Here is a 16,218-nt window from a genome sequence, read left to right on the forward strand (position 1 = left end):
AATGTGGTACATATACTCAATGGAATATCACTCAGCTTTAAAGAAGAGTAAAAATTATGGCATTAGCCAGTAAATGGTTGGAGAATATCATGGTAAGTGAAATAAGCCAATCCCACAAAACCAAAGGCCAAATGTTTTCTCTAATATGTGGATGCTAATTCACAATAAGGCGGGGGTGGGGCACTAGGAAAGAATAGCATTACCTTAGGTTAGGTAGAGGGAAGTGATGGGAGGGAAGGAGAGGGGATGTGGGGATAGGAAAGATATTACATTCTATCTATGTATATCAAAGTGCATAAATGCATTCTACTGTCATATATAACTAATTAAAACAAGTTTAAAAACTTTATCAAGTAAATAATTCTAAAAAAATAAAGCTGAGATGTTCTGGTTGGATATAAAATAGCACCTCATGATTTTAATTTGCCTGATGAATAGTAATGTTGATATCTTTTCATATGCATAATAGCCATTTGGATATTCTTTTGTTCCCATTCTTTAAAAATAATTTTTTTTTGTCTTAATTGGTTTATAATATGATCTTTATACCTTCTGGATAGAACTCCTTTGTCAGATGGATGGACAGATATTTATATTATATTATCCTTGCCTGCGACTCTCTTCATTTTCCTATTGATATTTTTTAATAAGTTCTTAATTTCTATAAAGTCCAATTCCACCTCCCCCCAAAAAGGGGGGTCTCTATCTGTGTGAAGCTCAATTTCTGGTTCTAAATTTCTATCAAAGTGGCACCTTTCAACATAGCTCGGGTTTAGGAAAACATTTTCTAGGAGTAATGCTTTTAGTAAGGACTAGCTATCTCTCTCTCCCACTTCTACAGATATGGCCTCCAACATAACAAATTCTATTTCCAAAAGTTTTATGCTTGATTTGAAACTCCTCAGCTTTGCATAAACTATACATCCAAACTCTTAGTTCATTCAAGAGAAACACAGCAGTTCAGCATCCAGGACAAAGTGAGTGCCATATGCTTTTCTTGGAATACTTAGAGTTCCTGTCATGGCCAAAAGAAAAGAAATGAGTACCTGCAGAAGTGAGGTACTTTGTGCCTTCCTAGATGTAAACCTGGGGTGCCACCTACTAATTGACGACACTTCTATTCCAACATGTGGTCCAAAATGGAATCCCTTTAATCTTTCATCATACTCTTAAAAACACATGTCGAAAATATTAAGAACTCCTAAATGATTAAGAATTAACTTTTTTCTCTGGTGAAAGAAACTTGAGTTACAAAGCAGAAACACATAGATTTTAAACCAGTGAAGAGAATAAAGGAAAAATTTAATGCACAAAGAAACAATATATAATTTTTTTGAAAAACATGATGTAACATTTTATAAGCTGCATTCATCACAATGAAAAGCTGGGGACACAGATTGTTATTTAGATTAAAATCATTTATTAAAAGCAGGTTCTTTTTTCCCATATTAAAAAAAAAACAAACATGATTGAAAACATTCAGAGAATAGAAATGGAGTTAAACCTATTTCCAAGTCCATTATCAATAAGGTCTCAATAAAGGAAAAGATACTTTGGAACTTAAAATTAGGGAAGTCTATTATATACCATTTAGACGGCGGAAAAGGAAAAAAAAAAAACCATCAAAATGATCCTTAACATTTTACAGTCTTTAATTAAGCACATAAAACTGTACTACTTAATATATTTCTCCATGAATTTTTTGTGAAATTCAGATCGCAGTGTATCGTTTACAAATCTTTTGTCTTTCTTTTGATCATCTACACCTTTTGCGCAGTTCTTGAACACAACATCGTCGTCCCACCTGAAAGGAAAAATGAAAATAAAATGCCTTATAATGTTTTTATTAGGAGACAAGAATACCATGTGCATTGTAAAGCTTAGTCATTACACAGAAAGATGCTCAATGTGCACATCATTTGACACAACAAAAGAACAAAGTAATACTCAATTCATAAGTCTTGCAATCCCAGTGGCTCGGGAGGCTGAGACAGGAGAATAGTGAGTTCAAAGCCAGCCTCAGCAAAAGCGAGATGCTAAGCAACTCAGCAAGACCCTGTCTGTAAATAAAATATAAAATAGGGCTAGGGATTGTGGCTCAGTGGTCCAGTGCCCCCAAGTTTAATCCTTGGTACCAAATACAAAAACAAACAAAAACCCAACCTGGTTTCATATCTTTTCTATGTTAGCCATGAATATAATTATAAGCTAAGTGCCCTGAATCCTTCTAGTGAATATCTGAATGTGAAGAGCAGTCTTGGGGACTAAGGACACACGTACTTAATATACATAAGCTTTGTAAGGTTCCCAAGACTGCTTAGTTCATTACTCTTACCCTAGTGTTTAGATCATTATTTGATATGTAGCTGGTTATAAATATCTGCAGAAAATTTTATTTTCTTTCTTTTATTACTCGAAAATTAGAGAGAGAAAAATATCAGTGGAAGGCGGAGTTTTAGAAGCATTACATAATATACTTTGCTGTCCAACTCATAATCTGTATATAGAATTCTAACCCATTACTTATAGTACCTTCTTTTAACTTTGAAGTTGGCCTGAGGCTGGGAAGGGCCAGTGAGATTAAGAAGAGGGTTTCCACTCAGAATGTTCTCCATACGAATTCTCTCTTCTTCAGCTTTTTGTTCTTGTTCCTGGCAATGAAAGAGGAAGATGCAATTTTCTTATATTAGCTCATTAAAGAAAAAAAGACTGTTAGAATTGTTTAAAGAGGAAAGATATGCATCAAGGTAGTCTTCTTTCTATTTTGATTCTTAAGATAACAGAAAAGCTCATAAAAAAAACAAAATAATCTGGCATCTTTATTATAAATATTTCATACTTGCTATCATACAGTCATTAGTATCTCCCAATTCTGAAAAGCTTTGTGATGCATATTTAAGTCTGTTTTCTTTTGAAGAACATATAAAACGAATTACTTTAAATTTTGTTTTACATTTATAATTTAAGAACATATTAAACATAAAAAAGACATTTAGCAAAGCTATTTAAAGGGCCACAGACAAACTGATAAAAATACTTCCATTTTAAATTACTAACAATGTAAGCTTACATCTCTAGGATTAATGATAAAATTATTATTAATATCTAAGGAGTAACTCCTAAAATAAGACAAACAATCATGTACAACATTCCTGAAGTGTATCCACTTTGTTTTTAGGATTTATTGTCATCCACTTTCTATTTTTATACCTCTTATCCTTCACTAGTTATAACATTGTTTTCATTTTATTTTAGCATCAATCTCTTCAAACTCAAATCACCTGCAGTTTCATTTTCAGAACCAGGAACATAAAGTTTCCAAATCTTTAGCTGCAACTTCTAGATTTGCCTAAAACATATTATCTTAAACCAAATAAAAATCCCATTTTGTTGTATTTTGAGGATGACAGAAATTGTTAACTTAGTAGATCAAGGGAAAAAAAAACAATTGCTCAGAAGTTACTTTAAAAGTAATCCAATTTTCCATAAAAGTTACTGATTGTTCATTTTAATATGCAAATATAAACAATGCATTTCATTTTTATCAGGACAAATAACTGGCAGGTGAGATTTTTAGGAAAATAAACAGAAAAACTGCTTTGGACCAGATCTTAAGCAAGTTAGGAACCATCCCCTGGAAGATTAGAACATAAATAGCTTTCTAAAAATTACCTATTTATTTTTAACAAATTACATGGATGCTAAAAGTGAAAAGACATTTCTTTGAGATGCTATAAAAATTAGGAGCTCAAGTATATAATGTATGAAATTTGTAATAATAATGTGTTAACATATAAGGTTCCAGTCTTTTAATATCTGCAATATTATTTCCTTTGGTTACTTGATTGTCACATACAGCACTGGAGGGGAAAAAAGCACCAACTTCTTCCATCAAATATTAGGAACAAAAGGTAGCAGTAAGATAGCCTGCAGATCAAATCTAAACAATCCCTTTCCTGCTATTTATGAGAAAGAAATTTTATTGGAGCATAGGCTGCTTTTGTGCTACAACAGCAGAGCAGTTGCAACAGAGGATTCACAGGCTGATGACAAGGCAGTTCAAAATACTTAGTATCTGACCTTTTATACAAAGTGTACTAAACCTTGACATAGGTTAATTAGTTTGAAAATGTTACTTTGAGATACCTCAAAAAACAGTTTATAGAATAGAAAAACAGGGACTAAGGGAATAAAATTGTCATGTGACTTCAAGAAATACCAACACATTTTTCACAGAGATTAGATGAATCTCCCATATCTTTCATCTAAAATATTTATCCTGCCTAAACATCAACCAAAAGCATTTAAAGTTCTTTCAGTCTAGATACAGAGAATAGAGAACCTCAAAGAATTTGGAACAACTGCCCTCTAGTGGCAGACGAGTGACATTGGTAATGTTCTTGATATTTATTTTTAAACATTAGATAAAAACTGCAAGCTATTAATAGGAATTATGCTTTCCTATGTCAAACTTTAATGAGAAGTTTATTTGCAAATAATTTTCTTGGGACTGGAAGTAGAGTGCTTGTCTAGCATGTATGAGGCCCTGGGTTCGATTTGTAGCATTCAAACAAACAAAAGAACCCACAAAATTACCACTGCCATCACCAACAACAACAAAAAAATCCTTTCTTCTTCCAATCTGAATTCTAAGACTATCTCATATTTTTTTTTCCTGAAAATTTCCCTGACCCTTCTGACTAACATGGACTTTACAAATCTACTTCCCAAGATTCTTATTATTAACTTTTATCAGTGTCTTCTCTCCCCACACTCACCTGCCCCCTTGCTTTTTATTTTTAAAAACATAACCCATGGCTCAAATGAAATCTTACGCTGACATCCATAAAAAAAGCTGTACTACTCTGGCTGAAAATGGGTGCAGATATCTTTACTTGAATGTCTTCTAATGTGTCAAATTCACCATGTTCAAAATAGAATTCAAGTTTTTTTCCTTCTGCCTAAACATATCCATTTTTCTGCTTTCCATGTATTACTATATGGCACCAACATATACTAAGACTGTGTGTGTGTGGTGGGTGTCATCTTTGCTTCCACAACCAATCACTCACTTTATTTGGTCAATTCTCCTCCTTGAGAGCTTTCCCAGCACCTGTTTATTTCTACCAATTCCAACTTCTATCATGTAAGTTAAGATTCTCTTCATTACCCATAAGGAGTATCGAAATAGCCTCCTCACTCAGTTATTTCCAATCCATCTTCTATACTTTCCAAAATGCATATGCACTCTTACCAATCTACTGCTAAACTCTACTGGCTTTTCATCCTTTAGAACAAAATTCAGTTTCTTTAACACTGGTTTACAAACTGCCAATGCTTGGACTCCTGCTTGCCTTCTCAGTTTTCTCTCTAAATTTTTGAGGTAAGCATTCTTTTCTCCCACTGTATAACTGGAAAGACTGGGTATACAAGAGTATGATAACTTGGCATAGATTGTATATAAAATCTATTGACAGGTTGCCTCACAAGTGTCTAGGCAGGAGACAAGAGAGAGAAATTTGTAGACTAATCTTAATCATGTTGGTTCTTCTGACACTTAACACTAACTAAATGTCTATTGAACAAAGAACAAACAAGTAAATATAAGCAAGTTGAGGAGTATTATTCAGCATGCCTGAACTGTTTAGAATTTCCAACATAACCAGGATCCTTAAAATGTCATAAAAATAATCAGATTTATAGGACTTCAGGTGCCACAATATTTAGACATGGTAAGGAAAATTTCTAATATAAGAATATATTATTTGAATAAAAAATATTCCTATTTTAGCATGTGAAGATGGGATATATAAATACTTAACCCTTAGATTTTTACCTTCCTGGCCTGCTCTTCTGCTCTTTCTTTTTTAATTTTTTCTAGTTCTGCAAGGAGAGCTGCAGTATCATCATCATCACTCTCCTCTTCAAAATCTTCATCTTCCTCCTAAAAACAGTAAAAAGCAGTAATTATCCATGATGTTGGAGGGAAAATGCACAATGTTAATTTTTTGTCCCTTAAAAACTATATTTACCATATTTTTGGGACAGAATTAATTTTCCTAGTGGGAAAATAACTGCACTTGAATATTATGATTAAAATCAACAACCAACCAAATAAATAAAAATCTCACAAAAAGCTTAGAATACTTCCTAAAATGTCAACTCCTAATAAAGTACCTTTCAAATTTACATGGCTAAAATTAGAAAAAGGAACACCTCATAATGAAATACAGTAGGTATGTACAGGGTTCACTTTAGGAGAGACAGAATGATAGTATGTAACTTACAGCAATTTTAAGTTATTAAGTAAGGATGATCAGACATGCAAAAAAGAGCATTAAATTCCACAATAAAATAATTTCAAATGAATAATAATTAAATCACACTTATAACTGAGCTTCTTGTTTTAATGACTATAACTTCATCAGTCAGCTCTAGAATTAATTGCTGACATATGTGCACGATTACATCTTATCTAGGAAAGGCCACTCATTTTTTCACTGTTTTGTAGAAAAGCACAAACTACTGACTATGGAGTCCCACTGAATTTTAATTGATATGCTAACTTTTAAAAAATTCTGCTTAGATTACTTTCCTCCCTAAACACAGAGGGAACCAGCATGTGCATAATACATCTGATCATAGCTAAAGAGGAAAGGCCCTAGGGTATAACTACAGGGAATGTTTCCAGAGAGCCCAATGTGTGCCCTGTGTATATAAAAACAGTAGCTCAACTCTAGGGTTTAATATAAAGAATTCTTCTGGAGGAAGGCATGTTCTTTAATAGACTGCTTTCACAGTGAGTTCTCTAGATATCAAACTTGTTCTTGAACCCTTGGCAAAGAAAAATACTCAAATGAAAGAAAACAAAACTTACATCTGTTAGAGGATCATCTGCATCGAGGTTGGCAGCAGGAATCTGATCTAGCCGAGGCTTCTTTGACACTGAAGAGGAGGTTGTATGTTCTGGTGGAAAACACACATTATTTAACTTAGTGAAACAAGTGCTGCATTTCTTATAATGTTTTAGGGACCTATAGGTATGAAGAATCCATATTCAAAGCATCATGCCATCAGGGATCACCTATTATGACTGGCAAATAAGTCTTTGGTAAATATTGTTGGTAAATATTAAATATATTAATAAAAGGACTGATTTTAATATTAGAACTGCAACCTCAGGAAATTCAGGGTGAAGTTTATATAAACTGAAAACATTAAATCTCTTTTTTTGGGGGGATGAGGGTGGTGGTACTGGGAATCTAACTCAGGGCCCTTTACCACTGAGCTATATTCCCAGCTCTTTTTGTTATTTTGCTGAGGCTGGCCTGAAACTTGCAATTCACCTGCCTCGGCCTCCAGAGTTGCTAGGAATACAGGCACGCATCACTACCTGTCTGAAAACATAAAATTTCTCAGACAGAAATCCTGGGGCCTGGCTGCTCTAATGAGTTAAAACTTTTGATTTGAAATAAAATGATGGCTGCTGAATATCTCCAGATCACCCTGTTCCTTCTATTATAGAAGGATAAAAAGATGAAATTGGAATAAACTTCATTATCTCTCATTATTTAAGGAAGTAAAGCTCACAAAAATACGAACCCTTTCTAATTACTACATGAAAGAAAAACCATGGACAATATAATTTTAGGAGACAAATGTTTGGGACAGGGTTGATACCTCGGGTTGGACGATCTCTATTTTTTTCTCGTGCAGCAGCTCTCTCTCTTTCTTCCAACTCCCTCCTGAAGTCCCGGTTACGAACCTCTTCAGGGGCATCCTGAGTAGTTTGTCTAAAGTGGAAACAAATCAGGACAAAATGTTACGACCCATCCAACCCCAAGAAAACAAAATCACATGTGAATGGAAGACAATTCAATTCACAAGTACAATTTTGTCCCTCAAAGATAAAACAAAGAAGAGGACAAGATAATAACCTAATCTGAAGGTTACTAACTAGCACTTGTGATATTTCCAATATTTTAAGAAGCCCCAAACGAATCACATACTTTGCTTAATATGGTCGCAGATTGATTAAAACGTTCTTAATTTTTGTTCCCATTATATAGACTCAAGAGCTTGTTACAGTATAACATTTATCCCACTAACTTGTGCTGAAAGTGCATAGTTTCTCTGAGGTAATATTAGGTACTCTTCCCTCCACATATGGAAATTCCTGGTTAACAGCAATTTCTGCTGAAGTAATGTTAGTAGCACTTTAAAATCATATAGCATAATTTTATTGTTAAGCCCTCTGTTGCATTCTATTCCTTTAAAAATAGATAACCTAAGTGATAAGTGATAACTCAAACTTGATCATATATCATGATCATGCCATTTAACAGATGTGGTCTTTGGAAAGTCTTTATTACCTGTATTTTATCTTTGTATGAGAGGGAAGATCTCTGCTTGAATACTGCTTTGAGAGTTGGCTCAAATCACCTTCTCCTTTTCCTCTTCCACCTCTTGCAGGTTCAAAAGTCGGCCTGGCTGCTGTTGTCATGTTTTATGCTCTGAAGAAAAACAGTATTAAGTTATTCCCAAAAGAATTCTTGCTTCATAAATTTATTCATCAATATCTACCCTTGTGAAATAATTTCAAAACTCATCCCTCCAAAATTGCATAATCTTTCTATACACAAGTTCGAAGGAAACAAACTATGGCCTAAGGAGTAAACAAGGAATATAGCTTTGCAGATAGTTACTACTACAAAAAATTCTGTCATGAGGATCTAAGTTTGTGATCCTGTTGTTCTCCTGGCTGCCTGGTCTTGGGCAAGTCCCCTAACTTGTTTCTGTCATGGGTGGAATGGGGATATTCCTTTTAGGATTATTGGAATTATGGGACATGACATGCTCAATTTCTTGTAATATACAGTTTCACCTCTTAAGTTTTAAGAATTCTCAACCACATTCCCCCAAGCTTCCAAGATTTGCATTTTTTCTAAACTTCACAGAACAACAAATAAGTTAATCGAAACAAAACTTAAAAATCACTGACAAACGAGTGTCCAGGAGGTAAGTGTGCTAAAATTCAATGACAGTTACATGGGCAAAATTTTAACAACTATTTGTTGATTTTCCCCTGTAAGTCATCACAATATAAATCAGCCCTTTTAAGGTTATAATTTAAGAGACGCTCAGAAGACAGGAAACCCACTCCCAAAGGATTCTAATAACCAAAAAATCAGGAACACATTCTGTATGTTACGTTCAGCTCTGGGTAACCAAGAGTACCTACCACCTGGCACAATCGCTAAATCCCATTAGCGTCGGAAAAACAATGGTCTCCCGCTCCTATCAAAAGAACAAGGAAATGGAAAGATTTTGAGGGGTATACCTCTCTTGAGTTTCATAAAGGGTAAAGGCGTGTGTCCAGAGAGGGAGAAACAGGGTTGTCTGCTGCTAGGTGCCTCCGCGTCCTGCACACCTCGCGATTTGGTATCCCGGGAGCGTGCCCTTGGGCTGTCACTAGGAACTCGCTGTCTTTTCACCCGTGGGGGAAGGCGGTGGGAGTACCCCGGGCCCACCTAAGCCACAGGAAAAGCTGCCTTGGCGCCGCTTTCTCTGCGGTGGGCCCAAGAGCTTCGCACGCACCAGCCCTGACTACTGCTCCGGAGCTCCTCCGCCCGCCGCCGACTCCGACCCCACCTTTCTTTTCCCACCCGCAGAAGAAACACCTTGGCCTGCAGCTCACCTTGACCGAGGTCTGACCACCTCCGCAGATCACACAGATACCATTGCCACTCTCGGCCCCCAGAATCCTCTGCTCCCAGGGCCAAAGCCTAAGACCCGGAAGCAAAACCCAAGCGCTTTAACCACCAATCAGCAGAGGCCCGGGTGGAAGTCAGCGTGACGACAGCAGGGGGTGGGGCTGAGACAGCCCAGGGGGCGGGCGTTTGAAATCTGTGCCTTAGAGTAGACCCTGAATATCATTTTTATACCTTGGAGAACCAATTACTTAATGTCTTTTCCTTCCCCGACCCCCTCCCAGACTCCTTCATTCCGGTACTGCGTGGACGGAAAGCCCCGGGTAGCCGACACCACGTCCGCAACTAGCGGGAGAGAGCGTGGAAAAGGATTATATCAAACTGTTAAAAATCCAACGGCTCCTGCTTCCGTCCTGCTCCTGAGCTAGACCCAACCAGCCTAGGGAGTTGGGCTACGGAAAGACTAGTATTTTCACTTAATTGGATATGAAGAAAGAACAAATATGTACGGGGGCAACCACGATCTTTATAAAGGTACCATTCCTCAAAAACCTTAGACTTCAAAGCAAAGGTTGTAGTCGTATTGTTGGTTAAAATTTTTATCTTTTTTTTTTTTTTTTAAGCGCTAAGTTCTAATGGGAGGGGCGATGTCAGTTTTAGCGTTTATGACGTTGAATGTTTAGAACGGTGGTCCCAGCTGTCAGAAGCGCGAGATGGAATTAAGATGGCTACTCAAGCGTTAGGTGAAGTTTAAATAAGACAACGAAAACCTGGGGGAAATAATCACCAATGGTCTCCCACTGCTATCAAAAGAAAGAAAGAAAAAAGACCGAGAGCAGGTATCTTTTTTTGCTTTGTTTGCATTGCTATTTTCATCACAGATCTTGGAGCATAGTAAATGCTCAATAAGTCATTGTTCAACAAATGAAAATTCAGCTCCCCCAATTTAGTTTCAAATGTCAAATTTTACGTAATTGGATGCTTAAACCCTCTCTCCATGGATTCTTTCTTCAAAAAACTTTCAAATGAAGAAAGAAAAAACCCTCCTCACCCATAAAGTTCGAGATAAAAATCTTGACCCACCCCCACCCCAGCACGGGGGTAGGGTGGGGGGCAGGTTAACTCTCATACTAGAGCAAATGCTCCTATACCAAACTATTGAGGAATAGATGTCAGGAAACTCTGGAAAAAATAAAAAATCTTCATTTTTATCTTACTTGAAGGTATTCTTTCACCAGTCTCACATCCAGAATCCTGAAAGACCTACTTAAATTGCTTTTCCTTCACTCTTCATATCCTATTCATTTGCAAATCTTACCAGTTTTTAAAAAATTTACCCAACATTTCAATTCACTGCTACTGCCCTCATCCAAGCAAGCCACCATCATCTTCCACTTGGATGTGATTACCTCCTAGTGGATCTTCCTGCCTCCTCTTTAGCTACAATTTTATATATAGCAGCAAGAGTTATGTTTTAAAATTGTTAGATAGCATTATTCTCCTGCATAAAAATCTATTGCACTTAAAAATTAATAATATCTCCTGAGGCCTCGTGGAACCTAACTCTTGCATACCTCCCTGATTTCTGGTTCATTCAGTCAATTACATACTAAGCTCAAGATGTAGCCAAGTGGGCATTTATTTCACAAAACAAGGAAAGATTCTTTATTTTTGCACTAGATTTTCTGTTATCTCAGTCCCAATATAACAACTGCTATTCTTCAACTTTCAGCTCAGATGCCACCTCCTCGGTGAGGTTTTTCCTGACATCTACATCAACACCCCACCCCTCCAATGAACACACTCTCATATAACCCTGTTTTACTTTTCATAAAACCAAACACTTCCTGAATTTATTGCTTGTTGTATTGCTTTGTTTTTTATCTGAGAAGCTGTATCGAATATCACAAAGGCATGGAGAGTAAAGATCTAGTCTAGGTTCTAAATTCTAGTTCTGCCCTTTCCTAGTTTTGTAACCTTAGGCAAGTCATTTTCCCTTTCTGTGCCCTCAATTTCCTCATGCAAAAATGGGGATAATTCTAGTTCCTACCTCATAATGTTACTGAAAGGATTAAGTAAATTAATACTTGTAAAGTGCTTAGAACTGTCTCAGCAAACAGTACTTGCTAAATAAATGTTAGCTATTATTATTATTAATATTATTTTTTTATTATTATTGTCTATTTTCCTATATTAGAACATAAGTTCCAGGAAATCAGGAACCTTGTCTCTCTTGTTCACTGGTGTATCCTCTGCATATAGAACAGTGCCTGGCACATAATAGGTGCTGAGTAAGTATTTGTTGAATGAATGAATGAATGAATCATGTACTATGAAATAGGGGAATGAAGTAACAATGACAAGATGGTGACACAGTTTTAGAAAATACCCACACTTTTTATATTCTAACTGCCTTTATCAACCCTGAGTGAGTAACCCCAATCCATTTAACTCATAGCCTACTACCCATTCTTTTAACTGCTAACTTTAATTTAATAAGCATGCCATGATTTCATTAATACCAATGTACATTATAATCAATCCATTCACAAAATTAAAAGATTCTAACTAAAATGGTCTAAAAGTATTAATAAGAAAAATACTAACAAAATTTATACATAAATGATCTGAAAATACTTGTCAGAAAATTGAACTATAAAACTTTGACATAAGCAGTTTTGAAAATATTAAGAAAAAGAAACTAAAAGTTGGAAATTTCAGTAAAAGCTTAAAATTTACCCTATCTGCTAAGTTAACCAGAAAAAATCATATAACCTCTCTATAATTCTTAATTTAAACCTGTTATCACAGAAATCTAGTTGGGTCCTTAATTCTGCCTAACAATCTTCCTCTATTTTTCTAATTGTTTATTTTTCTACTCAATAACATTTCCCACATTTCCCTCTTTCTTTAAGTCTACGTGCCTCTTCCATTTCCTTTCTTTTCTCATCTTCTTTCTTGAGAGTGGAAGATCTTTTGATTTATCTGGTAAAATAGAAACTCTTAAACAAGGACTCCTTATCTTACCTTTGGGCATATCTATCAAGTTGCCTTTGGCTATGCCCATATCCTCAGCTTTCCATGTGTAACTAGAAAGGAGGTGACCTCAAACCCCCTTGTGCTTTGGATCCTAATCCTCTGGACTTCTTAATGACTGCTTTATTTCTTGTTTCTCATAATCTACAAAGCCATCCTTTTCAAATCATACTTAATAGCTTTTGGACATAGTATGGTATATCTTAACTGTAAAAATTCTCCAGATCTGACAGAGATAGTGTTTTATAGTGTAAAAAGGGTGTTGTATTTAATAACTGTGATTGCAAAACTGGCTATTCTTAAGGCAGGAAGTAATGGACGAATTCTAGCTTCAAAGCTAATACAAAAACAATACCCCAAAGGGGAAAAAAGACCATAATAATCTAAAAAGAAAAATTTAAGAAATTATAGTACCTAGTGCTTGAAAAGACATTTTAATCAAGGTAGACCCTCTAAGAGCTTTAAAATATATGATTTTTAAAAAGTCATGTATATGATAAAAATTAGTTTTATAGCCAATATGCCAAATACAAAGTCAATTGCTAACTACTAGATTAGCAGATAAATTTCATGTCTATAACAGAAAGGGTTGCTACGACTACTGTTAGAATACTAATATAATATGTACACTAATATACATAATATAAAAATACAAACAACCCAGTTAAAATTAACAAAGATATAAACAGGCTATTCAGGAAGAATAATTCCAAATCAACAATAGACAATAAACATGAAAGACACTGAATCTCCCAATGAGGAAAATGAACATAACTAACAACAAAGTATCACATTGCAGCATTAATTAGCAACAGTTAAGCAAATTTAATAGAATTGGATATGATTGAAAGAAAAGGATATTAAGTCAGACAGTGGGGAGGTATTGTTACCTTCATAGTTAAATTCAAAAGTGCCCCAGGCCCCCCCCCCAGGTGTTCTTTAGTCATTTTGACTCTTTGACTCATCATATTAATTTGCCTTTCTAGACTATGATACTTGAACTCACACAGCTGCTTCTGCTTTGAGGCCCTCAAACTAGCTATTTTCTCTGCCAAGATAGTCTTCCTTCTCCTGTTGGTCTTTGCTCAAATTAAACCAACCAACCCTGATATTTTGTTTAAAATGACAACTGTACTTCCCTTCTGTCTCCTAAAATCCTGTATACTGTGTATCTCCCTTACTCTGCTCTTCTTTTTCTACGCAGCATGAACTTTCTTCCATGATCCTATTTAATTTAGTTATGTTACATTTGTTTCTTTCTCCACCTTTTCCATTCTGAATATAATTTCTACAAGGGCAAGGATCTTTGTTTTGCTCAGTGATAAAGTCCACGCATCTAAACCAATGCCTGACACCAATAGTTGCCCAGTAATAATGTTCCACATAAGAAGATAAATGAGTGAATGGATGGATGGATGATTGAACAAGTTTTAACAGGAAAAAATCATGTTCTTATGTAAAAAGTTACTGTCTTAATCTTTTTATATTTTAAAGGAGAAAAAAGTAACTTACATTCCACTAGTCTGAAATCCTGATTTGAAATGAAGATATGACAAGACCCAGAGAAATGATTTCCATTCAGGAGAGAATCTCTAAGTGAAAATTCATGTGCTGATCAGGCTCAATATATACCATCATTAAGTCATTCCCTACCCCAAGTCCAATCAAGGCTGATTAATTCTCTCTCCATTTCTACCAATTGAATCACTTCCTCCCAATTCTAGTAAATCCTTTCATATACAAAGTTGAAATTTGTGCTTAAAAATGTTGGATGTTTTAAATGATAAGAAACAGAAAACCCAATGGGCATGAGTCAAAATTGCATTAATGAATAATATAAATAATGGAATCTGCTTTGAAATTTAAACCTAATTCTATACGAAAAGTTAGTGCTTTAATTTGTTTTGATAAGTAAGGAGGTTTTTAAAAAGTGGCTTGCCTTCTATCCCCAAATTCTGATTTTAAATGAAGACACTTAGGTTCAGAGGGGTGGTTTCCTGGATATAACCTCAGTGTGAAATTTTCTTTGCTGATAGTCCAGTTAGATTACTGGATAATATTATAATCTAACTACTACTTGTCTAATTACATGGTTATTTTATACTAATTAGCAAGCCAGACAATTATTACTAAGACAATTAAGAATAAAACTTACTAAAAATAGTTAAAATATCTAAACTATAGAAAATAAAAGAATAGAAAAATACATGCCAGGCAATATAAACAATAACAAGAAGACTTTATGGAGTGATATTAATTATTAAATTATTCTTTTTATTAAGTAACATTAATAGGGACAAAGATGTGCATCTTATTATATTACAAAGAAAAATCCACTAGGAAATAATGTAATCATGAACATGTATGCAACTAACCACATAGCTGGAAAAGTGTGAAGCAAAAAGAATTTCAAGGAAAAGCTGACAAATCTGCAATCATGGTGGAAATCTTTTTATAACATAAATTGTTCTCATCTTGGTAGATCATGCAGACTAACAATATTGATCTAATATATATGTTATATGTGTGTGAATATATGTGTAATATATGTGTATGCTTATTGTATTTATATATGTATATAAAATCTTATAACAAAAACAGAATACACATTATTTTCAATAAACATTGAATATTTTTTCCAAATTAATTAAGTATAAAGCCCCAAAATCAATTTCAATAAATGCCTGTGTGTGCATTTCTAAATTGTGTTAGTCTTGCCAATTTTTGAACTTTATAAATATTTCAAATGTTTATATAAATTAATTATATGTACTCTTTAGTGTTTTGCTTTTTTTCTCCCACTTAATGTGTGTTGTATGTAGCTGTGGTGTATTATATAGAATTTGATTGTGTGAAAATACATAATATAATTTATTCAGTTATGTTTGCATAAATTATTCAGTTATGTTTGATTGAAAAGTCATACTGATATTTTCAGATTATCTTTTCTAAATATTTCTTAGGACTTTCTTAAGTCTGCTAGAAATTCATTTTTGCACAAGGTATGATGGAAGGGTCTTGACACATGGTCAAACAAGTCTTCTTGTTTCTTTTTATGAGTATCTTTGCTATGCTTGGCCTTTTTGACTTTACTATAAAATTTAGGAGCCAATTGTCGAGTTTAAAAAAATACTTTAATTAAATAACATCAATTCTGTGGATTTAAGAAAAATTGACATTTTTACAATATCAAGTCTTCAAATGCATTAACAGGCTGTATCTTTCCCATAATTTAGGTCATCTTTAAATACTCTAAAGTATACTTCTCTAAGTATATTTATATTATTGTCTTAATAGAAATCTTGCAAATCTTTTGTTTGTTAGCCTCAGGTGCTACTTAATATTTAATGCTATTGTAAATGGCATCTTTCTTAGATTTTGATTACCGTGGCTGGAGTATACAGAGAAAATTGCTCTTTATATACAACTATTTTAAATGCAAGTAGTTTACTCAGATCTTTTGCATTTTTCA

General features: G+C 34.5%; 1 protein-coding gene and 1 long non-coding RNA gene across 4 annotated transcripts; one reads left to right on the plus strand and one right to left on the minus strand.

The window, feature by feature from the left end:
* Positions 1-1,634: 1,634 nt before the first annotated feature.
* Positions 1,635-9,826, minus strand: Cwc15 (CWC15 spliceosome associated protein homolog). Of its 3 annotated transcripts, XM_046462396.2 has the most exons (8): positions 9,698-9,798; positions 9,242-9,297; positions 8,373-8,513; positions 7,681-7,793; positions 6,878-6,966; positions 5,837-5,944; positions 2,533-2,651; positions 1,635-1,804 (listed from the first exon to the last, which is right to left on the minus strand). In XM_046462396.2, the coding sequence occupies exons 3-8, from the start codon at positions 8,501-8,503 to the stop codon at positions 1,675-1,677; spliced, it is 690 nt and encodes a 229-aa protein (XP_046318352.1). In that variant the 5' UTR covers positions 8,504-8,513; positions 9,242-9,297; positions 9,698-9,798; the 3' UTR covers positions 1,635-1,674. The 3 variants fall into 3 exon arrangements, with proteins under 3 accessions (XP_046318352.1, XP_046318353.1, XP_046318354.1); XM_046462397.2 differs by lacking the exon at positions 9,242-9,297 and having other exon boundaries at positions 9,698-9,826; XM_046462398.2 differs by lacking the exons at positions 9,242-9,297; positions 9,698-9,798 and adding an exon at positions 9,341-9,530.
* Positions 9,827-9,880: 54 nt separating this feature from the next.
* LOC124105224 (uncharacterized) lies at positions 9,881-15,620 on the plus strand. Its single transcript, XR_006855667.2, has 4 exons — positions 9,881-10,244; positions 10,334-10,549; positions 11,908-12,001; positions 14,241-15,620. It is a non-coding gene; the product is annotated as an uncharacterized LOC124105224 (long non-coding RNA).
* Positions 15,621-16,218: the final 598 nt, after the last annotated feature.

The sequence above is a fragment of the Marmota monax genome, unplaced genomic scaffold, assembly GCF_021218885.2.
Source record: "Marmota monax isolate L192 unplaced genomic scaffold, Marmota_monax_Labrador192_F-V1.1 WCK01_AAM20220418_F8-fsc00104, whole genome shotgun sequence".
Taxonomy (NCBI): domain Eukaryota; kingdom Metazoa; phylum Chordata; class Mammalia; order Rodentia; family Sciuridae; genus Marmota; species Marmota monax.

Coding starts and splice junctions, on each gene's coding strand:
- Cwc15 (XM_046462397.2), bottom strand. CDS start 8,503: ATGACAACAGCAGCCAGGCCGACTTTTGAACCTGCAAGAGGTGGAAGA. Junction 5,945..6,877: donor CAGATGATCCTCTAACAGAT/GTAAGTTTTGTT, acceptor TACTGTTTTTAG/GAGGAAGATGAAGATTTTGA. Junction 2,652..5,836: donor CAGAAGAGCAGGCCAGGAAG/GTAAAAATCTAA, acceptor TTTCATTGCCAG/GAACAAGAACAAAAAGCTGA.